The sequence below is a fragment of the Phlebotomus papatasi genome, chromosome 2 (genome assembly GCF_024763615.1).
Source record: "Phlebotomus papatasi isolate M1 chromosome 2, Ppap_2.1, whole genome shotgun sequence".
Classification (NCBI taxonomy): Eukaryota; Metazoa; Arthropoda; class Insecta; order Diptera; family Psychodidae; genus Phlebotomus; species Phlebotomus papatasi.
The window spans coordinates 15648496-15676041 of record NC_077223.1 but is presented as its reverse complement, the minus strand read 5'-3'; the positions used below and the strand labels follow the sequence as shown (position 1 = coordinate 15676041).

The 27546-nt window shown below is 33.7% G+C and overlaps 1 protein-coding gene across 1 annotated transcript in view; it reads right to left on the bottom strand.

The window, feature by feature from the left end:
• Positions 1-1698: 1698 nt before the first annotated feature.
• Positions 1699-27546, bottom strand: part of LOC129802763 (focal adhesion kinase 1) — a 67119-nt gene continuing 41271 nt past the window's right edge. Inside the window, exons 4-16 of the mRNA XM_055848839.1 lie at positions 26587-27222; positions 26441-26522; positions 22650-22904; positions 22306-22581; positions 22075-22207; positions 19377-19509; positions 18961-19307; positions 16902-17035; positions 16691-16833; positions 11826-11936; positions 11301-11761; positions 11118-11228; positions 1699-7353 (exon numbers count right to left, since the gene is read on the bottom strand). Of these exons, the coding sequence (XP_055704814.1) occupies positions 6753-7353; positions 11118-11228; positions 11301-11761; positions 11826-11936; positions 16691-16833; positions 16902-17035; positions 18961-19307; positions 19377-19509; positions 22075-22207; positions 22306-22581; positions 22650-22904; positions 26441-26522; positions 26587-27222 (3423 nt within the window). The 3' untranslated portion in view covers positions 1699-6752. The remainder of the gene's footprint in view (positions 7354-11117; positions 11229-11300; positions 11762-11825; positions 11937-16690; positions 16834-16901; positions 17036-18960; positions 19308-19376; positions 19510-22074; positions 22208-22305; positions 22582-22649; positions 22905-26440; positions 26523-26586; positions 27223-27546) is intronic.

The following is a 27546-nucleotide window of genomic DNA, read 5'->3' as shown; positions in this document are numbered from 1 at the left end:
CATGTTTTTTGACTTTGCAAAAAAAATTGGCCCTGCCGATTTCGTTAATTTTTGGAAATGTTTTGGAGGTAGTCCGGCTGAACATTTCGTCCTTAGACACCTATCACCGGAAAAATCGCCATCTTGAATTATTCAAGGTCAAAGGTCAACCACCCTGGAGGGTCTAATTTTCAACGGATTTGGTTAAATTTGGACTTTTTTGAAAGATCTTTTAATTCTGAACCCGTCTGCATTGGTCATAATCGGTGATGGATCGGGAAAGTAACGGTAATAGATTCATTTTGAAAACCCGTCAAATCATTGCTCTATCTGCCGATTTTACTCGGAGGTTTTTTGAATTGTAACGGTATATTCTAGTACATTCAGAGAAAATCTGTAGATTTTCGGCAGAATTTCTACGTAGAAAATCTGTAGATTTTCAGCAGATATTCAGACGAAAATCTGTAGATTCTCAGCAGAATTTCTGCATTGGAAATCTGCATAGTCTCCATTGTCTCCACAAAAATATTGTTGATTTATCAAGAAACTGTAGAAGTTACAAAGAAAATAGTATGCTCTGCTTAACAAGCATTACAGATTAAACATTTTAGATAAATAAAAAAAATGCGAGGACAGATACTAATTTCTTAAAAATCGCCAATCGAATGATACAAAAACACGAAATTTAAGTCGACAGTGTGTTTAAAGTTATCACTACACTATTCTCTACTTATAACACAGCGTCGCAGAATTCTTTATTTTATATAAACACTGTGATATCACCAAGAATACTCTATTGAATTTTGCAAATTTCAATGAAAAATACTCCATCTTTTCAGACACAGCTGTCTGGAAAGTCTGGAATGTGGAAAAATCTACAGAAAATCGGCAAAATATCTACAGAAATTCGTCAGAGTATGTACCAGGATTCGTCAGAAAATCTGCAAAAATTTCTGACGAATTTTGTCCCAAGCCCAAATAAAATTCGTAGGAATATCTGCAGATTTCTCGGCAGATTTTCGGCAGAGGTGTAGATATTTTCTGCAGAAATCTTGAAGATATCTGACGAAATTATTTGACGGGAATACTATTTTTCGCACTTTTTCAGTCTTTTGACCCATATAAAATTCAAACGGTAAGAGATATCAACTTCCGGTCTTCGATGACCCCTCCTCAAATGAAGTTATCTCGAACCCAACCTCTTTATTTTTCCCCCTTAACCTTTCATGCGCTCCACATCCCCCAAAAATAGGTGAAAAATCAGATTTTTCGAGTTTTTCTAAAATTGGCCCTGACGATTTCGTTAATTTTTGGAAATGTTTTGTAGGTAGTCCAGCTGAACATTTCGTTCTTAGACACCTATCACCGGAAAAATCGCTATCTGGAATTATTGAAGGTCAAAGCTTAATTTTCACCCGATTTGTTCAATTAATTAATTAAAAGATTAATGATTTTTTGAAACCCTCTTCATGAACAATTTTCAACTTCAAGATGGTTTTCTGGTGATTTATAGACAAATTTAATTCGATAATAATTTTCTATACATGAGAAAAACTTGCGAAAAGGTATATAAGGCAGAGCTCTTTCTCGGGAGTTCGAGCAGCTCGCAAAGCCTCGGACGCTTTGCCACCCCTTTTGTTCATAGAAGACATCGTGCCCCAATTCCTCTAATTTGAATTCTACCTCAGAAAAATCGCCGAAAATTAATAAACACGATCATTTGTAATATGAGTTTACTTGTTCTTAAAATAAATAAATCTACATTAAAAACTCATTCAATGCAAATATTTCATTTTGTATAATTTAATTACAAATGTTGTTTGACCAAATTGTAAATCCCTACAGCTGGTTCTCTTCACAAAATGTTACATAACTTTAGCAAAATTATAATACATAAAAATCGCAAATTTTCTTCATTTTCAACTTAAGAAAATTGGACACCAAACTGTTACTGTAATCATCTTTTTTTTTAATATCTATTTACTATTCTTTCAAAGTGTTTTCATGCTTTCTGGAAAAGGGTTTTTTCTTTACTAATAATGTCTTATTAGTTATTTATTGTTTTATCGTTCCATTCTGTTCGTCTTGTTGCCTTTAAATATGCTTGTATAAAAACTTGCCACTACATGTATATAAAAATGCAAAAAAATTATTAGTAAGTATTTTCACGGTAAGATTTTCTCGAGTTGTTTCCTTCTCAATGAAAATTAAATTGTTCAATGCATGGGCATAAACATGCAATTCTACTCTGAATGAAATAAAAGGAAAACATTTGCAAATACTTGTGTCAGAGTAGATATTTATTTACTTTTTTTTATCAAGAAGTGGAACTGCGAATAAATTCAACTACATTAAAATATCTTTCACATTTTGCTTATCTAATAAATGAGGCTCATTATTTCAAAACTGTTGAGCTGACTATATGTTTTTTTTTATTTTATCATTTTACTCTGTCTACAATATTTTTTTTTAATATATTCATTCATTCTAAATTTATGTCACTTTATGCATAAAGTATTTATAAGCGCAATTGTTTTTTTTTAGATTAATGTTCTTTCAATTTTATCTGTCAAAGTAATATTAACAGTATAAAAAAATGTATAATCTTTATGCTTTTTCAGATAATTATTTTTCTTCTTTCGAAAATTTTTGATTTTTTCTTATTTTTCCATAATCAAAATGCGCTAAGTTTTTCCTTAGACTTTCACGGAAAAAAATTAATGAATAATCCAGAATGATTTTTTCTTTCATTCATTCATGGTGACTAGGAGGATAATTTCCTTAACTTTTTATTTATATTGTCAAAATCAATGTTTTGGAAATATTGAAATGCTTCTTGAGAAAATGTTTTACAATAAAGAACATTTTATTAAAAATTTTCTCACTACTGTTTAAGATGTAAAATTCACATATAACAACAGTAAATATTCTACCACATCGATGCTTAGGAGGCTTTATTTTTTATAATAAGTTCAATAATATACAATTACAATCAACTATATCAGATGTTCTTTATCATCTACAGTAGTTTTTTTTAGAAATCGCAAATGTCTATCTCTTTTATTTGCTTTGTGATATTTTTTAGTGTTAAATATGTATTTGGGACGCCTACCTTTCAAATTTTCCTTTTTTATTTGATATTTTGCAAGGAGGAATTATTGAGGCTCTTGAGTAAGCACCGCCCAGTATTATAGACCACGCCCCTTTCTGAAGATATTAGGGGAAAGTGCCCATGCTTCGTATGATCCCAAGCTTCGCAATGACTAATTTTTCATATATTTTTGAATAAATGTGACTCTGCAATATATTTTAAAAATTGGGTAATTTCTCCTAGTTCTTATAATATGAGTGCAATCAGTCACATTTATTGAGAAACATAAGAAAAATTAAGTCATTGCGAAGCTTGGGATCGTACGTAGTATGGACACTGCTACCTATTATTTGAACATGATATTTAGCTATTTTTTCATTGCTCAAGCCACGCCACTTACACAAATCAAAGAAAAGAAAAGAAAAGAAAGCCCCTCCTTGATGTGATTTCTTTTAGCCACGCCCATTGGTATTCACTGTTTCTATTCAAGCTAGGTTTATCAGGACAATCTATCCTTCCGATGAGCGTCGGAATTTGTTGATCAAATCCTATGAATCAAACACAAAATTTTACCAGAGCTTTCGACACTTATCGTGTCTTCCTCAGTGGTTATTGGTTGGTCTTTTCTTTATAATTTTGTCACTAATTCCTCTACTGCATCAGTTTTGAATTTGGTTAAGAGCTAATTTTCTTCTTTCTTTTTTACACAGCGAACGGACTGGTACTATTTTCTATTCAAGCGATAAAGTAATTTTCCAATAAGATATGTAACTGAATTAGAAAATGTATCTATTCGTAGAATAGGTAAGGCAGTCATACATTTTTTATGAAAAAAAATGAATAATGACACGTTTGACTTCAAGCCTAATGCCCAGCGCACAGTAACTTCTGTTTTGTAAATATATGTTTGACTTTTCCGTGAGAGTGAATGAAATCTAGATCTAGTCATCTCGCTCATTTTCAAAGGCAGTTTTGTAAACATGTTTACCAAACAAAAGGTTTTGTGCGTTGGGCATAAGTAGCGTGAATTCGAAAGAAACATCCAAATATTAAAAATCTTTATTCTCTTGTGCTTTTTTCTCAATTCTAGTGATGATCTAATAATTTAATTTTTTTAAATTGGAGTGGTAACAATTTGGTTAAAATGGGCTAAATTATGGCATTTTGCTTTTCATTAAAATTAAGGGGTAACATCTACTAGAACTTCCGAAATTAACAATTTTTTGCGTGATTTTTTTGGACCTTGCTAATGAATCGATCAACATGAAATTTGATATTACAGATGTCTTGAGGAATACAAAAATATTTTTTTAATTTGATTTTGAAAGCAAAATTGTGACTCAGCATTGTGCGAATTAAGAGTAAATTTTTTTTCGAGGGGCTCCGCGACTAGTAGCAGAACTCAACTAATTTTTATCCGATTGAATTGAAATTTTCAGGGTAGCTGTTTATATAGATTCTCTATAGAAACACACAAGATTTTTAAGAAATATTGATATTGGCAAGATTGGCAGTAACTTGAAGAGAAAAAAAAATGATTTTTTTTGTCCAAAAAAAAATCATTTTTTCATTCAGTGTCCAATTTCCACTTTACAAGTGAAATTTAAAGAAAATTTTTATGAAAAAGTGAAGTTTAGACCTTCTACTTAAAGGTAAATAGTCAGGCTCAGTGACATTTATTTGCTTAATAGCGATTTTTGTCTGTCCCGAAATACACCATTCTTTCTTCTTTACATTTTTTGCTATTTTTAATAAAAAAAAAATGCATTTTTCAACATTTTTCGGTAAGAATCTTATTCTGGATAGAATAAGGAACATAAATATTTGAATCAATAAAGAAAAAAATAATTTGTGAAATCATTAGGCTGTTTGAATTTTGAAAGTGCTGAAAAGTGTCCCGAAATACCACACATTACCCTAAAGCGTGTCGTGAGTTTTCAAGGTCTGCATAATTGATTCCAGGGTCTTGGAAGTATGTATTAACGATGAGTTCTCTTCTTCTCTCCATTATTATCTCGTATATGAGTGAAAAATGCACAGAGGTTCATGAGAGTTTCACCAAAAGAAATGACATCTCTCATCAAAATGTCACACAATTAGGAACATTTTAATCATGGACATACCCTAACAAATATAAATGTTTATCAATCTTAAAAATCCTGTGTTTCCATTGATAATAATCTATTTAAGCAACCACCCTGAAAAGTTCAAGTTAATCGGATAAAAATTACTCGTGTTCTGTTGCTAACCGCGGGGTGATTGAAAAACAAATTTACCCTGTCAATTTACTTTCAAAATTGGATTAAAAATATTTTTATATTCCTTAAGACATAAGTAATAAATTCTGAGTATTTCATATTAATCGATTCACTAGCAAAGTCACAAAAAGTTCATACAAAAAATTTATTTTTTAACGTTCTGGTATATGTAACCCCTTAAATAGATAGTTTATATTTTTTAGTATAAGTAACAGTCTTGTTCCTTTTCATTTACGCGGATAATAATATTTTTGAATTATTCGAACTGTTGGCTTTTCAAGGTCTCTAAGATCTTTTCACGGACTCTAAAGATAAAACTTCTGATTAGATTGGGACAAATACGAATTCATATTAAAAGGTTTTAGACGTTTTTGAACTTGTAACAGCACAGGGTTCAATCAGTTATGAACCGATAATTAATTTTTATTAGGAAATCAATTGAGCTACTTCCACGCAATTTTTGCAAAATTTTGATAAGTCTACCAATCGAATATAATTTACTGTATATGTATATATATATATATATATTTTTATTTTGAAATGTATCAATTTTAAAACTTTAGGGCAATTTGAAATAAATTAATTCTGGAAAACCTGATTCAAAATACAATAAACCAAAAATTTTAAACTTTAAATTTTTGTGTTAAGTAGCTTTCACGAATCTTATAAAGACATTTAAAATTTAAAGTTTTAAGGGCCTTATATCATGAGACAAATCCAATGGAGAAATATCAATATAAATCGATCTTAATTCCTGAAAGGGGCGTGACCTAAAAATCTTTATGACTTTATTACTCAAGAAACTCAAATAACGTTTCCCTGCAAAAGTAAAAATTAAAAGAACAACAAACTACAGAAAAATATTGATCAGTCAAATATTTTTAAAACTGTTTTACTACAAAATATTTATTCATAAAAAAAAAACATTTATTTATGAATGTTTCTTCTTCTAGGATTTGTGTTTAGGAAAACGCTCACAGTGATTGAATATCTCTACACAAAAAGTACTTTTAAGCATGATTTTGTTTTGATGAAATACTGAAATAGCAATGAAATTCGTATACAATTTTACACCAATTCGTGATTTTGTGAAGAATTCACAAGATTTTTCATGGCAATTTTTATTATGAAATAAATAAGGAGGGAAAGAAAGTTTTGTTCATAAAATGCAAAATAATTTATTGATCTTAAAAGGAACTGTATGAAATTATAGAAAAGTTCTCAATATGATCTCCATAAATGTTAATTGACAAATAATTTATGATGCACTGCTGTAAATCTATCTTATTAATATCATTTTCTTCAATCAACTGCGAGCTGGAGTAAAATAAAATGAATGTAGATGGAATATTTATGGAAAAAGCACTGCACAAATGTAGATTTTGAGGATGAAAGAGTTTTAGAATTTTGTAAGTAATGAGAGTTTAACCAGAATTTTTGTGATTCACTACTTGATTGTGGGTATTTTCCTGAAGATGTGTAACTCCACCATCAGGAATTTTATTATCAGAACATGCAAGAATACCTGAATTACTATATAAATCACTGGGATCTTCGATAATCTTGAGAGGCTCTTCAGTAGAACTATTATTCTCACTTCCACTCTGCTGAGCACCACCCAATCCCTTCCCAAGAAGATTTGACTTGATTTTTGTGGTGAGATTTGCCGGTTTTGCCGCAATTGCCGGCTTTACGGGCGTCCCACACGATGGATTCTCCTTTGCCAGCTCCAAATGCTTCAGCTGATGATTTATGACACATTCATTGTCATAAATTCCCGTCTGCTGATTCGAATACATGCTCTGTTCCACGAGGGTTGCTGCATTTTGGTATGTCTCTTCCATTACCGGCGTCACACTGGCAGCTGATCCAGGTGATGATAGACTAGTTGAATTGGACGGACCTTTGGGAGATGTTGCTTGCTTCTCCCCAAAGCAACTTGGGTAGCGAACACGTATTGAATCAACGACATCTAAGAGATTTTTGGCGTCCATTGCAAGAACATGAGCTGCAGCTAACATGCTCCTGGGAGGAAGAAATGAAATTCCCAATTCAAAAAATTAACGAGACACTAAATCGAACATCACATAATTCAGTTTGTTGGAATATCCTCATCAAAAATCAGTTTGTAATTCAATGGTCCAAATTATTTCAATACATTCTTCAATTAATAAAGAGCAGACCAATATTATGTTGATATAGTTAATACTGGTCGGAAATAGTGATTCCAACAACGGTTAACCGGTTACCGAAAAATCGGTTGACCTAAATTAACTGAGAAAAAGAATATATTTATGTGGTAAATCTTACTCTTACATCAAAGTTTAAGTTCTAAAAAATTGCTCAAAATTTCATAATCTAATCCAAAATTTGAAACCGGCTTTGAATCGGTTAACCGGTTTTAGAATCATTCAAAACCGATTAACTTTCTATTCTAAAAATCCGGTTATTTGGAATCACTAGTAAGAAATTGTAATACTGTCTTGTCCAAGGTATATTTTACGATTCAAATCATTTTATAGAATTCTATAAGCAATTATTCATAAATATACACATTCTTAGTATATTTCAGGTGAGTCGTAATGAACTCACTGGAGACATAAAATGCAGATTTTTAAATTTATTTAATTAATTGAAGTTGCTCTCGTGATGATAAATCCGATAACTGAAAAATTTCGGAGATCTTCTTTCTGAGATATATAATTACGGAGAAATAGAAGGCATAGGGTGGAATCCCTACTTCTTACCAGTGCCTCACTTCTCGCCACGTATATTGAAATTGCTATTTTTCACGATTTATGAAATAAATGAGCCGCGAAGTTATACTTGTATTTTTAATGCTGCTACGTACAGTGTCGAAAAACACTCATTTTTTGTTTTGAATTTAAATGTATGAGCATTTTTCAGAGGAATATTTTAAGCAAGTGCATCGAATCCAATATTTCTTACCTAATATAGTAAGTGTCATGATACTTTTATCGAACAAAATTTAATTTTTGAATAAATAATTTGCCTATTGAACATTTAATTAAATTCAGCGAATAGATAAAATTTGTATTTTAGTTAGTTAATACTTCATTTTATATTATTTTTATGTAAAAATGAGCCATGGCGGAAAGTGGTAATATTCTAAAATTGATTCACCACCTGTCGCCATAGCTTTTCAATAGACTATGCTAACTTCACTTCATAGATTCTCAGTTCTCAAATCTACTTTCTTTACTTTTAGCAATAGTCTAATAATTTGATTTCTTAAATAAAAGTGAAGAAAAATCATTTAATGTGAGTAATAATAAGGTGATTATGAGGAAAAAGAAATGCTGAATGTATTCTTTGCATAATATTGCTCAAAATAATCGAGTTTGAACTTTCCCAAGTGGGTGGCGAGAAGTGGTTACAGAACTGGCGAAAAGTGGTAAAAAGTGGCGACGAAGTGGTTATTTTTGCATTGTTAATAAAAATCAGTTTTCTAAGTAGTCTAGAGTTAAATTGGAGGACTATTGTTTTGAAGAATCTAGAGCCAATATATCTAAGTAGCTTTGTGTCAAATTTGAGTTATCTGATAATAAGGGGTCAAAAGTTATAATACAATTAATTTCACGTTTTCCTAAAAGTGGGGATAAGTAGTTACTCCACCTTAGGGGCAAATTTCACTCACAGTTCTATTTTTACTGCTCGAAGTCAAAGACAGAGCAGTAGGGGAAACTGGGGCACCACGGAACATGAGGTAGCACAGAATACTGCGATTTTTAATGAGATATTAGACTTTAGAAAAGTAGTCCATCTGAAGAAATGGTCATCTATTAATTTAGAAATGAAAGGGGTGCCAAAGTGTCACGAACTTTGCAAAGTGCTCGAACTCGTGACTTAGATGCAATACCTCAAATGTATTTTCGCATCCTATGGATGGGGCAGCTTCTTTTGTTCAATTAACAATTCAAATTTTTCTCCAAAGCTTTCGATCTTTGGTATAGGTCTTCTTCAGTGGGTCATCATCAGGAAGACCCATACCAAGGGTCGAAAGCTTTGGAGAAAAATTTGAGTTTTTGATTGAGGAGTTTCCCCTGACGAAAACCGGAAGATCTAACATCTCGCATCATTTACTGTGTACCGGTTGTAAACCGATTTAAGCCAATTCATAAATAATTCAAAAGACAAGAGCCTTCAAAATAATTTTAAGAATAATAGAATTGATTTTCGCGTGAAAATTACAATCGATTATGAACCGGTTCATTACCGGTTTGGAATCAATTTGAACCAATTTGAACCAATCACTCAAAACATTTCCCAGAATACAATTCAAGAGCAGTGTAATTGAATATCGTAGAAACATTAGTTAGCGATTATGAACCAGTATTGAACCGCATAACAAACGGACAGACGGATAGACAGACAAACATCGTGACGACATTTCTCAGAAATCGTCTAAAACGCGAAGATTTGTTAAGAAAAGTAGTTTACGGAGATTGGAAGGTGGAAATTTCGGTGATGGGGGGTGAAAAAATCGAGGAATTATATACATAATCCCTCGATTTGGAGTTACCTCAGGCGAATATTTCGTTCATGACCGGAAATTTCTCCATTTTGAATTTTTGAAAGATAAAGTTCAATTTCAATAACATTGCAGAACTAATTTTTCAACTGATCTGCTAAAATTTGCATTTTTTGGAAAAGTCTTGAAATTTTCAACCCGGCTGCAATGGTCCTAATTCGTTATGAATCGATTAAGTATCGGTAATTTCTTTATTTTTTCAGAAATAGCTTTATACATGTTGCAAATATCAAAATTATTATTAACAAATTTGCTATTTTAGTTTTTTTATGATTTGGGAATCAATTTAATCACAGTGAATTTAGAGAGCTCTATCTGTTAAGTTTGATATATTGTTTTATAAAGAAAAAAATTGAAAAATACGATAATAATAAAAGAAATAGAATTATATGAAATGAAGAATGAGCAAATGTGATAAATGAATATAAACTGTCTTCAAATTCTATAAAAGTTTTTAGTTAACTTGAAGTTTTCGGTCTCTGCTAATACAGATACAGAGGTAGGTCGGAAAGGTTGTCAGCTTTCGAAATCGATAGTTTTCGAATATACTAGTTCCGAGAGAAATGGACAACCTTTTTAATATTTATTACTACGTTGGCCATTTAAAGAATTCATAATATCAAAATTAAAAATTCTAGAAGTATAGAAATAGATTGCTGATTAGGAGAAGATTTCCTTTATATACGAAAACATCGTTAGACGATTTTTCATGGGCAAAGGTTGAAAAGTCTCTAAAGAATATATTTCTCAACAGAATGGTCTTGTATTTAGGCTAATTGGAAAGGTCTTGGAATTTTTGACGAATCTGAACTGGTCCGTATCGGATATGAACCGGTTATGAATGAACCGCTAGCCCCGCTAACTTTTGAGTGATCTTTTGAATGATTTATAAATCAGTCCAAATTCAAATCGGATTTGAATAGATAAATGACAAATAAATCTGAAAATAGTAAGGATTAAATGTAGTTATTTCAAAAGAGCGACATATCCCAATAAAAATCTTATTGGAATAAGAGCGGACCCTAATTTAGAAAGTTAAAAACACGATTTTTTATTGTATTATTTGATAGGAGTACTTTTTAAAAACGCATATTTCGAATTTGAAAACAATTATCCAAACAAAAATCTCTGAAAAACCAAGCGCCTCAAATAGTTTTCTTTGAATACTTTTCTCTCAAAACCAAATTTTCCAGATTTATTTTTGAAATAAAGAGAACAAATTAATGAATTGACTTACTTTCTGTACTCAACATCAAGCGTTGTATCGCTGTACTGCTGGGCTAATCTCATTGCAGACACTAACTCAAACATGTCCTTGGATAGAACTTTGTGAGCCATTTCGACCTCCCTAAAAAAGTAAAATACAAAAATTATATTCTCCCTAACAAATTCAAGAATTAAAGAAAAGAAATCAACAGACCTGTGAGCTTGCGGTGGAAATTGCGTTGATAGTTGATCAACTGATCCGAGAAGAACTCGCAATTCTATCCCGATGTTTTTCACCAAGTCTAAATACTCTGCTGGCACAGATCGTTCGACACCTTGACTGAGAGCCATAATTGCCTTTACGACGCCCGTCGTAGCTCCATAAACTGTGTCATTTGAACGATCGAGAGCCAGGGTTTTCCTAGCCTCGACTGTCCCCGCTGCAGATTTATCCAGAGACGAGGATGACGATGAAGCTGTTGCACGGAGAGTTCCGGAATTTGAGCCAGGAGTATGCGGTCGAGAATCACCTAAACCACTTGTTGCTTCAACTGGAAGACTCTGAGGGCCGGAGGATACTGATGTTTGAGGGGAAAATCGACTAGTGCTGGGAAAACCACTGCCATTCGTGTCTCCATCGGCAGATCCTGTCGTTATCAAGCTCAGTCGTTTCTTCTGTAAGCAACAGTTAGTCTTTGCATTCAATGGAAGGGAATTAAATAGAAAAGATTGCTCTTACAAGATTTGTCTCTTCTTGATGGAGCCATTTGGAATCGACTTCACTTTCAATCTGCTGTCGCCTCAATTTCAATTCCAAATGTGCTGAAACATCAGGAAGCTGGGTCTGTGGCTGAGGAGCAGAAATTAGTTCAATTGTAAAAGTTGGTAGAAATATTTGGAGGGACTTCAAGCGACCATCGAAATTTTGTGCATGGACTTCTAAGTATCTTCAGTAGGGAAAGCGCGCTACCTTTGGACGACTCAAGCTTCGAACAACTCAGTTAGTCCAATGCCTCAAATTTCCAGAAAAAAGCCATGGCTCAAATCCATTAGGAACATAGAAAAAAATTGAGTTGTCCGAAGCTTGAGTCGTCCGAAGGTAGAGCGTTTTTCCCTAATCGCTTTTTGAACGTTACCCTCCGTCAAATAGAAATAATATTAAATTTAAACTTAAAAAAACTATATTCTAAATTTGACTGAAAATCTCATACAATCACTCAATACACACAAACTACATAATCAATCAAGTGGATCCATCAAATTTTGAATATCCGCTCCTAAAGTTTATATAGGAAAACATTAAATTAAAATTAAATTTAGGGGAATGTAGGCATACAGTAGGTGTCAAAAATTTGTTGCCTCACGTATCATCGGGAAACCAGGTGCAAAAAATGATAGAAAAAATTACTTTTTCTAAGTTTTCTTTTTGCAAAATAGTTGCCTGTAATCCGTAGATTTTATTTATATATTTAAAAAAAATAAATTATTTTATTTCATATAAAAATTATTGTTTTCCAAAAGTTGGTCATTTTTAAAAAATCAAAAGTTTGTTGCCTCATTTAAAGAACTAATTTAAAATGGTCAAAACATGCAACCAACTTAATTTAAACCAATTACATTTTGAGTTTATGTCATTTGAAAGGCGAATGGTGGCTTTGTACGTTGCTGAAGTTGTCTATCGTAAATACATGTTTATAAAAGTATTGATAAATAAAAAGCAGTAATCTATTTTTTGATAATTTATAATTTAGATTAAAAATGGCGAATTACAAAAAGTTAAAAGAAAGGAGATTGTCCAGATATACTGCCGGAATGAATCTTCGTCGTCAATTGTTTAATTTTATGGAAAATCTCTACAAAATATACATAAAATCGCCAAAATATATGGTGATAAGGTACGACCACATCTAAAAATCGCAAAAAACGTTACTGACAGACCTAAGGTTTCGACTCAGAAGGTCGATAACAGCATTATAAGTATCACTGATAGTGACTCTATGATGTCTGCTTCAAAAATTCGCAGTCAGTTGTTTACTGAAAGGACACAGGTCTCTACTGTTATAAAAATCAGCTGAAAATGGTCAGAATATTTGGGAGACAAGCAATATTCCCAATATTCCATTGGTTAGCTAGTCTAATCTGGATAAATGGTTGTAGTTTTACTTGTTTAACATGTTTCAGGTAAATCTACAACCTTTTATTCAGTTTGATCTTGTTTACCTATGGACTAATGCGAGCCACCCAAACATTCTTACCACTTTCTTTCATTATGGGCTTGTTTTTGTAACAGTAAGGACCTGTGTTCCTTCAGCAACCAACTGTCTTTCAATTTATGAAGCAAACATTATTGGTCACTATCAGAGATACTTACAATGCTGTTATCAACTCTCTGAGTCGATAACCTAGGTCTGCCAGTAGCGTTTTTCAGATGTACTCGTACCTCATTACTATAATATTTGAATATTTTATGTAAAATCCTTCGAGATTTTTCATAAAATCTAGCAATTAACGACGCAGATTCATTCCGCCAGTATCTCTTGATTATTTCATACCCTTTAACACCTTTTAACTTGCCATTTTAAACTAAATTATGAATTATCAAAAAAACAGATTATTTCTTGTTATTTATCATTACTCTTATACACAAGTATTTACCATAGACAACTTTAGAAATGTCCAAACTCACCATTGGCCTCTCAAAAGACATAAACTCAAAATATAGTCGGTTAATTTTAAGTTAGTTGCATGTTTTTCACCATTTTGAGTAACTTTTCAAATGAGGCAACAAACTTTTGGCGCATGAAAAATGAATAACTTTTGGAAAACAATAATTTTTTATATGAAATAAAATTTAATAATTTTTTCGAAATACATAAATAAGATCTATGGATTACAGGTAACTAATTTGCGAAAAGAACAAATTTAAAAAGTAATTTTTTTCTATCGTTTTTTGCGCCGGTTTCTCGAACATACACGAGGCAACAAACTTTTGACACCTACTGTATGTTTCGCACAGAGTTAACCTTTAAACGATGCGAATTTTCTCTTTGTTTTCACAGAGTTGACTTCCCATTTCTCATCTCGTTTCATGAGCTTAATAATTATCTATCTTATGGTTAAGAAATGACGAACTATCTCTTTGCAAACAAAGAGAAAATTTGCGTTGTTTGAAGGTTCACTCTGTGCGAACCATACGAACATTCTCCTACATCTAAACTTCCAACGAATTTTTGGGGCATAGCCTCAATATTCCTCTATAGCGAATCCTTTGAAAAAAATAGCCGTGGGAGATGTCTAGATAGCACATTTTTCAACCATTTGAGATAAGTTTGCGTTCATTGGAAAGGTCTTTGAACCCCTACCAAATCTAAACCAGTTAAAACCGATTAATGAAACGAGATTTTGATTCAAACACAATTGCATTATACCTACTCTAATTTGAGTAGATTTTTAAGTTATTATAAGTGGTTCTAATCGGGCATGAACGAGTGATGATAAAATCATATTACAATGACCTTGAATAATTCTTTCTACCGAATTTTGAAGGTCAAAGGTTTAAAACACTCATGAGAGCGTATTTTTCAATTGCTTGGAACAATCTTTGGTTTGTTAGAAAGGTTTTTGAATTACTGATCACTTGAATTACTGATACTTGATTCAGACATCTTGTCCTAGGTCTGCCTCGAGGTCGACGCCTTCTCACAATGGCTTGCATAGCTTTTCTGGGGAATTTTACACGTAGGAAAATTCAATTCATATTAAATTCAAAATAAAAGACCAAAGTAGATAAGATATTGATGATTTTTTTAAAAAATTATTTTGTAGGAAAACCCCAAGTAGATATTCCAAACCGTTTAGTCTATATCCAAAATTTTCAAATCCACCTGACAAAATCAAATAGAACTTTCATGCGAAAAGACACATCTGATGTATACATATGGAATCAATCATGCTTGAGAAGTGTGAGAAAAAATCAAAATTCAAAATTAGCGAAAAGACAACCCTACGGACAAAATCTAAAAAACACAAAGAAAATGATAAAAACCAAGAGAAAATTTGTACAGTAGAACTCAAAATGAAAGTTTTCAAATAAACTGGAAACTAAATTGAGAAGAGCAACTGAACACAGTAACAGCAGCAGGCTGAAGAGTTGTCTCAAACCTGAGAATTGAATTGTGGCTGTTGCTGTGGATTGGTTATCATGGGCGAGGCATGATGCATATGTTGCTGCTGAATGGGACTCATGGGAGGTATCTGATGACCCCAAACGCGCTGTTGATGCTGCAATCTCTGCTGATGATAGACACCAGGATAGGGCGGTGGAGCTGGTGACATTGTCGAATTTATCTTGTACTGATAGTCTGGTGGGATTAGACCTTTGGCAATACTCTTTTTTAGTGCAATTGCTGCACAACTCTTCACATTGGCTCCGCCAAAATCGTAAATTTCTTCCTGGAATGGCTCTTGTTCCGGCTGTTTGGGACTTTTATAGGGAGTCCCGTAGCCTGGATTTCTCTCCAAACTCCCACCTCGATTGCCTCCGACTACCTGTTGATTCCTCTCTAGACTCCCGCCACGGTAGTTCCTGCTGCCCTTCATGTCATAAGCTCCTGCTGAGGGATTCCTCTCCAAACTTCCACCAGTTGCTCTTAGTGTGTCATTTTGACTCCTCTCGAGGCTATTCGTACGGCTACCGTAGCCCTGAGGCGGAAGACCACTCCGTTCGAGACTCCCAGACCTCCCAGGAGGACCCAAGGTATCCGGCCCAGTGCTCAGTTGACGTGTCAGGGAGGTCGAACGTGAAGGTTTTACCGCAATATTGGGCGGGACGCGTTCCAAGGAACTCACACGAGCAGCATATTGAGGATTTCGCTCAAGACTACGACACTTCTCTCCACCTTCCTGCCCATCCGGCGGCGCTCCGTAGACCACAGTAAAAGGCTGTCCGGGAGGAAAATGCCCCGCAGACATTGGTACCATTTGTGGACTCATGGCTGGATAGATAAAAGTCCCCGACATTGCGGGACTTCCGGTTTGTTGGAAACTCTGCACCAGATACTGATGATCTGGTGAATAGAAATTGGCCGGCTGTACGAAGGATGCTGTATGCTGAGGAGTTCCATGATTGGGATAATGGACCACTTGTGGTGGTTGCTGCTGACTGGAAATGTACTGAATGACCGGCTGCTGCTGCCCTTCCGGCGGCTTCTGCAGTGCCTTGTACATGGGATCAATGGAGTGCGTCTGCTGTGTAAGAGCATTGATAATTTCACAAGGAATAGGATATTCAGGTGGACGTGGTACAGAATTTTCACTTATAGCATCCTGTGGCAGATCATACCGTTCCAGCGTATTGCTATTTGACGATGTAGCCGAACTACATAAACCCTCAATAGCGGCAGAATTGGCTAAATCACCATCATCGACACGCCCTGAATTCTTCATACACCCCTCATTTACCCCCACATTCTCACCCACCATCGGATCCAATTTCAACAAATCACACGCCGGCAACTTGATTGTCCTCAATGCCAAATCACTCTGATCCACATTGACCTCATCAGTACGCTCTGTGTCAAAATCTACAGCTAATGTATTAAATACCGAGGCTGGTGTTGTGTATGCTGACGGATTGAGACTCCGGGATTCATTCTCGCGCATCAATTGGGCCAGAACAGCCGGATTCTGGGCTATTATGTACGTCTGTGGAGCCATTTGAGGAGCTTCCGTTCCCAAACTTCCAGCATCTAACAGACAAATTTATAACCAAAAATCAAAGGGTTCCTGTGGAAGGAATAGATTTTCAGAATCTCACCTAGGATTGGAGCTCGAGCTGGCTTTGGCGGAGGTGGATTGTCATCACCAGCTCCCCATGACATTGCAGCTACTCTCCTATTTTCCCGTCTCATTGTTTCACAGTCACTCAGTCGTTCCTCCATGAGGATTTCACTGGAAATCAAGAAAGTTCAGTAATTCTAGTAGTAGATAATTACTGCTCGAACTCAAGGAGAGAGCAGTTACATTATCGACTTTTTGGAACTTGTTACCGTCCTAGAGCTTAAACGATAAGAGATATCAAAATCCGGTCTTTGGAGGCCTCTCCAGCCTCTCTAACGGTGCTATCTCACTAGGATTTTTACAATTTAAATATAAATTCAATTGAGCCAATTGAGCATTATGAGATTTCTAGAATTTACTTGAAAACTCTCACAGCTAGGACACATTTTGCAAGAAATTTGCTCAATTTTAAATATTGCCGCGGTATTCTTAATTGTGAATGACTACGGAAAATGTGTGATAGTAGACTTAAAATGTTTTATAAGTCACTTATCTGTTATTCAGAAGGATCCCCAAACCCAGAAGAAAGATTTGTAGGGAAAGGGCTGATGAAACGACTCTCATACATCTTGCTGAAAATCTGTGTGAAGTCATATAAACAGGAGATTTCTTGGTACAATAATGCCTTTGGAGGAAATTAGCAAATTACTCCCGATACTGATGCTTCACTCGCGTACAAGTTTATCACTGAATTATTGTACTTATCTTATTTTTTGGACACAAATAATAATTAATTACGAGTAAATAAATTTAATAAGAACAATTTGGTTCAAAAGGATACTTGCTTAACTGCAATAAAATTGAAATTAATGAGCAATTTTAACATTTTAATTTGCTGAATTCAAATTTAATTGAGCAACCACATTTATGCTATTTTAGCGTGTTTAAACATGTTTTGGTGGGCCAAGTATTAGTTTATATCAATAAATGAGCGAAAATGTATCAATTCAAATGATTTTTAATGCAAAATAACGCATAGGAAGAATTCATTAAATTAAATTGAATTGAATTTACAAATTGAAAAAATCCTAGTGTGATAGCACGGTAAAAACATGTTTTTTGGTTTATTTCGAAAACGGCTTCTACGACTTCTTTTATTTTTGGATATGTTTTAGAGGTGGTTCAGGCGAACACTTCGTCCAAACACACATATGACCTAAAAAAACGCCATCTTGAATTTTTGAAGGAAAAAGTTCTTACTGTTCTTACTACTTTAGAGGATCTATTTTTCAACCAATTGGATTAAATTTAAATTTTTTGGAAAGGTCTTGAAATTTCTAAAACGATTCCATCATCGTCGCAATCGGTCGCAATAGGTAATAAATCGGTTAAGTACCCGTAAATGAGCAATCTTTTTTAAATATTTTTCTTTTCTGTCCGTAAACTTGTTACGCAACTAGAGGTATAACGGTAAGAGATACGAATTTCTAATCTTCGGAGGACCCCCCATAAGTCAACCCAAGAATTATTATTATGATTTTTTATCTTCCTTCCACCCCCTCCATCCCACTAAAACCATGTTTTTTTTGGTTTATTTTGAAAACGGCTACGATTTTTTTTATTTTTGTATATGTTTTAAAGGTAGTCTAGGCGAACATTTCGTTCAAACGTACCTATGACCTAGAAAATCACCATCTTGAATTTTTAAAGGAAAAAGTTCTTACTACTTTAGAGGGTCCATTTTTCAACCGATTTTTTCAACAATTTAGGTAATTTATTAAGATTTAAGGAACATTGATAAATGTTTTTACTTTTGAAATTTGAATCTTCTGAATATTAATATTGCCCGAATTACTTGAAGAAAGAAATATAAAATACATCGGTTATATGAGAAATATACAAAAATTATATTTTATGCAAATTTTATTGATTTATCTAAAAGGTAAAAAAAAAGAATATTTTCGAATAAGATCTGTCTTCAGTGAGAGTTTAGCAATAAATTTAATTCAGTTCTTTCATTCAGTGTCATGATTAATTTATCAATTATAAAAGTTTTAATAAATCCCTGAAATTTAAAATATATTTGTTGTACTTACTAAAGTGTTTCCTTAATTGTTTTAAAATCTGGCCTCTTGCTGGGTTCGTAAGCCCAACACTGAGACATGAGAGAATAGAGTCTGGGTGGACAATTGTTTGGCAATGGCAATCTCTCCCTATTTTCCAATTTTCCAATCACATCGCTATTCTTAATCCCTTGGAATGGTTTAACGCCCAACATGAGAATTTCCCACGTGCAAACACCAAACATCCATACATCACTAGCCGTTGTAAAGCGTCTGAAGTTTATTGATTCCGGAGCCATCCACTTTATTGGCAGCATACCCTTGCTGGAGTGGTAGTAGGATTGATCTTCTACCCAACGAGATAGACCAAAGTCGGCCAGCTGAAAACAATTTCGTTTAAATTTTCGCAATATAATTCTCTACGAGGAAATATTGTCCTCGGGTATTACCTTGATACAAGTGGGAGAACTAACAAGAACATTTCTGGCAGCAATATCTCGATGAACAAATTTCTTCGATTCCAAATAACTCAGTGCTGTTGATAATTGGTAGCAATAGAGCAGAAGACTTCCGAGTTTTAATCTAAAAAGAAATGTCCAACAATTGCAAAGTGAAATCCTATCCATTTTCCGTGATAGAAATTGTTAAAGAAGATTCTGGAATTAAAAAGTTTGGGTATCCAGCAGAAAATGATCGATTTTGCCGGAAAAGAAGACCGGGTGCTGCCTTAGCCACAGCTGGTCGGGTGAGATTTATCAAATTGGTACATGGACCTCTGGGCTTCATTGATAAACCTCTGCCCCAATCCTTGGCTGAGGTGAAAAGTGACAAGAAGGAGAAAATGACTCCAAAAGTTTACGGACACAAATTGAAGGAAGAGGAAACCAAGGCAATTGATACAGGTAGGTAAAATTCTTTTGTTTCTATTCTATCTTTGCTTTTGTTGCTTTATTTTTAACGGTAATTTTTAATTTATTTAAAAATATACCCAAATTCGTAAAGATTTTCATAGCTTTGTATGAGAAGATATTTCAGTTAAAGAGGATTTTTTCCCTACAAACTTGCACAAATTATTATATGAACTTTTAAAACGCTGAAATGACAAATTGCATTAATCTAGTCTATACATTCAATTTGTGAAAGAAATATTAGAAGAATAATTTTTAATTAAAAATCTAGTAATTTGATATAAGAAAAATCGCATGATTTTTTGATAGTTTCTCTATTTAAAATTAAGCAAAGATATTTCTGGTTTGTAGCAATTAAACAGGTAAATCGTAGGGGAAAATGGGGAAAAATGTGCGACAAACCTAAAATTTAAAACTTTTCTCTTAAATAACGTATGCGAACCTCAATTTTCAAATCATGTTAACAAGGATTATGAAAAAGCCAAAATCCAGAATGCCAAAATCCCGAAAAGGCCAAAATAACGAACGGCAAAATCCCGAATGCTAAAATACCGGAAATCCAAATTATAAAAAAGCCTAAATTCTGAAAGCCAAATTATTGGAAATCCAAAATATCAAGAAGTCTAAATTCTGAAAGCCAAAATTCCGAATTCTTAAGTGCCATCATAGCTACTTCCACGATTGCACTCGTGCTTTTTAAAAGTAAAAGAAAATTTTCTGTGTTTTGGAAAATTATTCTATACATCATCCTCCGTATAATTTTGTCCCTTTAGCGATTGTGACCATTTGGGATTTTGGCTTTCTGATTTTTTCTTTCTGGATTTTGTCTTTCGGGATATTAACCTCTTTGCGATTATGCCTCGTCGTAATTTCGGCTTTCGGAATTTTGACTTTCGAGATTTCGCCTCTGTCGAAATATTGGTTTTCGGGATTTTAGATTACGGGACTTTGACCAATTCGGGATTTTGTTTCTTTGGGATTTTTGCTTTCGGGATATTGACTTTCAAGGTGTCTGCTTTCGGGATTTTGGCTCTCGAGATTTTGGCTTCTAGGATTTTATCTCTTCGAGATTTTGGCTTTCGAGATTTGGACTCATTCGGTATTTTGGCTTTCGAGATTTCGACTCAGTCGGAATATTAGTTTTCGGGATTTTGGAATTACGGGGCTTTGACCAATTCGCGATTTTGTTTCTTTGATTTTTTGCTTTCGAGGTTTCGGCTTTCGCGATTTTGGCTCTCGAGATTTTGGCATCTGGGATTTTATCTCTTCGAGATTTGGACTGATTCGGAATTTTGACTTTCAGGATTTTGTCTTTCGGGATTTCGACTTTCGACCTATTTGGGATTTTGTCTTCTCGGGATTTTGGCTTTCGGAATTTTGACTTTCGAGATTTGGGTTTTCGAGATATCGACTCAGTCGGAATATTGGTTTTCAGGATTTTATATTACGGAACTTTAACCAATTCGGCATTTTGTTTCTTTGGGATTTTTGCTTTCGGGATATTGACTTTCGAGAATTTGGCTTTCGGGATTTTGGCCTTCGAGATTTTGGCTTCAGGCATTTCGACTTATCCGGGATTTTATCTCTTCAAGACTTTTGCTTTTCGGGATTTTGGCTTTCGTGGCTTTCTCAATTTTGGATTTCGGGATTTTCACCCAGTCGGGATTTTGTTTTTTTGGGATTTTAACTTTCGGGATTTTGACTTTCGAGATTTTTACTTTTCGGGATTTTGGATTCTGGAATTTTAATCCATTCGGGATTGTGTTTCCTTGGGATTTAAGGGTTTTTGCTTCCTCTGTTTTAATCAGAAATTGTTCTAACTATACTCTGTAAATGCATATAGCAAAAAGAAATTGTTCCAGAAGATTAATTGTTATTTAATTTCATTAATTGATCAAACATTTCTAAACCAATTTGGTGAAAATTTATGAATTTGTAAAGCTTTGAATAACTGCAAACCGTTTTTACCCGAGAATAAATCTGTGACAAACTGGGTATAAAGTTTATTGTAAATTATCCGGCTTCTGGGATAATTTATGAATCGGCTAAATTGATTTGTCAAAAAAGAAAAATTTTTGGCTCTATTATTATTCAATGAAAAATTAAACTCATTAAAGCCATTGATTTAAACGACAATTCTTATCTTTAGGCGTGAAGCAATCGACAAAGCGTGATCATAGAAAGAACAACAGAAAAAATCCAAAAGGAAAGCGAAATGATAAGAAACAATAATCCTTACTTGTTTGAATGCTTCTTCAAATATGCTCTGAGTTCTCCGAGTCTTGCTAATTCCATCACAATCCAAATTGGAGGGTTGCTGCATATTCCAATGAGTCGGATTATATGAGGATGTTCAAATTTTTGCATAATATCTGTGAACAAAACCAAATAAAAGAAGTTTTTTTTTAATCCCACTTATCAACTTTGCCCAATTGCAGCAGAAAAAAGGAAAAAAGAAGCATAATCTTACATGCTTCCTCGAGAAACTTTTCTGCAGTCTTTAAATCAGCATCGGCTTTGCATGTCTTAACAGCAACATGAATAATACCCACTTTATCATTCCCACTATCCACTTCACTTATGGTCGCATCATTCTGTGATTCATCTTTGGTTGCCTTCAATTTACCCTTCGATGTTGGTCGTGTGGGCTTAATTTTGCATGTTCCAATATGAACATCACCAAATTGACCCACACCAATAATTTCATTGAGAACTATTTGACTCCTGTCCAACTCATAATTGCGAGCTGTTCAAAGATAAATCGATAAAAAAATAATGGAAGCTCTTTTCAAGAAAATATTCCAAGATTCTCACCAGCAGGAGTTGAATAGTCTCCTTCCTCTTCGCCAAGTCCAATTTCAGCATAATCTTCACTTAATGTCGGCAAATTTCCTTCAGTTGCCGAACAATTGGCAGCTTTTGCTGAAACTTTTGGCATTTCATGAGAGTCATGTGACATATTTTCAACAGTTGCATGCGTTGTCACGGGTGATTGATGGTCAAAATCGAATTTTTGAGTCTTTTCTAAGGAATTTGTCGCACTACTCGATGGTGTTCCTTTTGGTTGGACTTTAAGGACAAGAAAAAATCACGAAAAAATGCCATTAATTATTTTGCAGATTTACATTCAAATTCTAAGATTTAAGATTTAGAAAATTAAATCTGTTTTTCAAAGTTGGTTCGTAATGGTTATTAACGTTTGTAACTTAATAAGATTTCATGTGTTGGAATATCAATTTTATTTTCATTTTTTTTATAGAAAAAAATCAGTAAAATTGAGCTAAAATAGAAACGTAAAATTTCGCTGAGTTGTCTTAAATTATAAAATAATTAAAATAAAACACTAAAATGTTATAAAGTTTTAAATGAATTTATGATATTGTTGTTTGATCACTGAGAAAAAAAGAGGGTGCGATTAACTTTTTTCCTCGTAACTTTAACACTTTTTAGGTGTAAAAATATATCAACATTTTTTTATGTTAATTTTACAGCTTTTTAAGGGTAAAATTAACATGAAAAAGGGTACCTTTAACCCCTAATGCACCTAAAAAGGGTAATATTTACACCGATTTCGGATCAATACTACAGGTTAAAATAAACGTTTCCGGAATGTTATTTTAACTTTTTCGGATTTCTCTCAGTGATTCGATAGATAGGTAGATACACTGAGAGAAATCCGAAAAAGTTAAAATAATATTCCGGAAATGCTAATTTTACTCTGCAGGATTGATCCGAAATCGGTGTAAATATTATGCTTTTTAGGTGTATTTGGGATTAAAGTTACCCTTTTTCATGTTTATTTTAATCTTTAAAAAGGTGTAAAATTAACATTAAAAAATGTAGATATATTTTTACACCTGAAAAGTGTTAAATTTATGAGTAAAAAATGTTAATCGCACCCCCGTTTTTTTCTCAGTGTGGATACATTTGTTCATAAAAAATTCTTTCGAAGTACACTTTCGCTTCAAAGAGAACCCGAGTTTTAAGCGTCTACCGCCGTCTTAGAGTTGGTGACCGTGCAGACCAAAACGGTGGAAAAACTCTTTCTCAGGTTGTATATATCAGTCATGTAAGAACACGTTCGAATATTTTGAATTACACAAAATCTCAATAAAATTAATTTGCATTTTAATCGGTTTATCGGAATTTGCTTTATTTTTAGTTTATTTAATATATTATTATATGAGACAGTTAATTAAAGTTAGTAAATAAATTAAAAAAGCTTAAACCTGAAAATTGGAATGGAGATACGGCAATAATCGATAGAACAACACAAAGTCACAGGTAAACCACTTTGGAGGGCCCATTTTTCAACCGATTCGGTTAATTTTAGATATTTTGGAAAGGTATTGAAATTCTGAACCCGGCGGCATCGATCGTTATCGGTAATGAATTGGTTAAGTATCGTGTTTTTTTTTTTAATTTTCAAATGCTTTCGTGATTTATGTCCAATGCATAATAACTTTTGTTTGTAAATATGTTTTCAAAATTTCTTATGAGAGTGAGCAAGGTGACTAGATCTAGGTCTGACTCACTCTAATAGACATGTCAAAAACATGTTTACAAACATGTTTTCACATTGATTTATGCCCAGCGCACAATAACTTTTGTTTGTAAATATGTTTTCAAAATTTTCTATAAGTGTGAGCGAGACAACTAGATCTAGATCTCACTCACTCTCATTAAAATGTCAAAAACATGTTTACAAAATAAAATTTATTGTGCACTGGGCATTATAATGTCCAGCGCAAAATAACATTTGTTTTGTAAACATTTGTGCGCTGGGCATTATAAATCAATTTGATCTCTAGTAGACGACTAAGCACCAAAATGTTATGCGAAAAACTAATTCACGGAGAGCTCTATCTCATGAGTTCGATCATTCCGCAAAGCTAGGACGCTTTGTCATTTCTTTTTTATTGCTCGAACTCCACGGAGAGAGCAGTATATATCGCTCCTTGGAAATTACAAGGCGATAACTCACTTTTTGGCGATTTTGAGGTTTTAATACTCTCAGAGAGAGCATTCCATAAAATTTCAGATGATATGAGTCAATAAATTTCGTTATTAGAAAAGTTTTTCAACATTTTACGCTTTGTGATTGCTTGCGCGGTTTTGTTTGAAGTCAAGGGGCACAAAATAGATTTATCGTTCAAATTTTTGTGAAACAAGGGACTAACTCAAGCAAGTTGATCCCGTGTCATTCTAATTTCATGAAAATTTGCGCATCATTTAGAATGACAAAGAGCTAACTCATAAAAAAACTTATTTTGAAAGGTAAAAATATGTATGTTTCGATGTTTATAATAATACTCATACAAATGGAAAAGAATTAAATTGTTTTTATTAACATAATTAATTGAGATTATTATTTATACAAAGTCGAATCTTTCATGCTGTCTCATGAAAAATGGCTCAGATTAAGTTGGCCCCTTATAATTTCCAAGGAGCGATATAATCCCTCGATTTTTTCACCCCCCCCCCCCCCCCCCCCAAAAAAATTTCTACCTTCCACTCCCCGGAGACCAATTTTATCAACAAATCTTCACGTTTCAGACGATTTCTGAGAAATATCGTCACGCTGTTTGTCCGTCTGTCCGTCTGACTGTCGTCAGCTCTAGAGGCCAAACGGTAGGAGATAGCGACTTGGGATCTTCGGAGGACCCCCCCCATAAGTCGATGCAAGGATCATTAACATGCCCCTCATTTTCCCCCCACCCCTCTCCTTCCCCTCCAAAACCATGTTTTTTTGGGATTGCTCGAAAACGCGTCGTGCGATTTTTTTTCATTTTTGGATATGTTTTAGAGATTACCCAGGCGGACATTTCGTTCTTATACGAAAATACAGTTGAATAATTCCTAATAACGGTTTTTCAAGGTCAAATGTTAAAAAGTCCCTATAGATCGCATTTATCAAGCGAATGGGGTCATGTTTGGGCTCGTTGGAAAGGTCTTGGAATTTCCGACAAAACTGAAACGGTTCCAATTGGTTATGAATCAGTAATAAACCAATTCATATTAGATAATTAATTTTTATCTGAAAATCAATTCTATTACTTTTAAAACTGTTTTGCGGGATCTTTTGAGTGATTTATGAATCAGTTCAAATCGGTTTAGAAGCGGTAAACGGTAAATCATGCGAAAGTACTTTAGCGGTATAGCATCTAAGTCACGAGTTCGAGCATTCCGCAAAGTTAGGACGCTTTGCCATTTCCTTTTTTAAAAAATATTTTTAAGTGATAAGATATGATAACATAGCATATGTAAGTATTTAAAATTTTGGTTTTTTTTCTGATAATTCTAATGACAAATATTCAAATATTTACGAAAAGCAAAACGGTATTTTTTTGGAATTGCTGTACAACAATAACGGTTAGTGTGGTTCTACCTTGAAACTCTAAATTATAAAGGTATTTTTAAATAAAGATATTCTTAAAAAAATCAGGAAATATTCGGTAGGATTTATTGGTTTGTGTCTCAGCTTATCGTATCAGCTGGGACTCTTAAATATTTTTGACATTATTATTTTTTTCATTAAAAAATGACAGCGTTACATTTGCGAGGCTTAAGGAAAAAAATTGTAGTTAAATTAAAATGTCACTTACCCGATCGATCCCAGAGTGATACATCGGAATTGGTAAATAATTTGCAATATCCATCAACTAAATCTGCGATACTTTCAGCAGTCTGCAAAAAAAAAAGTATTGAGATTAATCCTCTGATCCAGTTTAAAGGCTTCAGAACCAGTTACCTTGATTCCATTGCATGTGATTGCAAGATCATCGACATTTTCCGTCACTTTAATTTTGAGCTGTGTCTTAATATCCTCACAACTGCATGTGGAATTGGATGTTTTCTTGTCTGATGGTCCAGCATGTGGAACTTTCTTATTTGGAATTGGACTATTAGTTACACTCCCTGTCCCATTGTTTACAAGTTTTTGTGATCCAACAGACGCGTCGGAATTACTTCCTCCACTTTGGCTCGTGTTCATGTCCTTTCCCGAGGACGTCGATCCTGTCATTAGAACATTTGTCGTTATCCTCTCAATATCCTCAAAATCCGCTACTTTTGTAAGTTTGGCCTGAGAATGGGCTAAATATGAGATTCCTACATGTGGTCCAATGATCAGGTCAATGGGGATATTCCAGCCAGATCCGAGTGTCACAATAAATTGTTCCTGCTCAAAATTATATTGTGTTCGCAGTAGATCGAAGAACTTCATCATGTACTCAACTTCTGTATAATTGTGCACTTTTTTGTATCCAGTTTGAATTAATTTCTTCAGGTTCTTCTGCTTTATGGTATCTATCACAGATTTTGGTATAAAATTACCGAATCCCCGCTCCTTCTCAATGTAATCGACATGATGTTTCTTATCTGATACCTTTGAAATGCAAATCAAAACACTTCATTAATTCTCCGCATAAGCCAAAACAACAAAATGATGAAGTCATTGTAAAACAGAAGGATATAATTTGTTGTTTCTAAAAATAACATTCAATTATCGTTTTGCTCTATTCAGCATTCGTAAGCTATTAACAGTGTTTATTATGGAGAGAGATGATCTAATTAAATGTCCATAAACCATCAATAAAATGATTTGCATACAATGTTTAACAAATTAATCCCAGTTCATTCACATCAATTGTTAGAGCATGTTGAGCTGAATATTTATTTATCTTGATGGTCAAAATTTATAAATAATAAT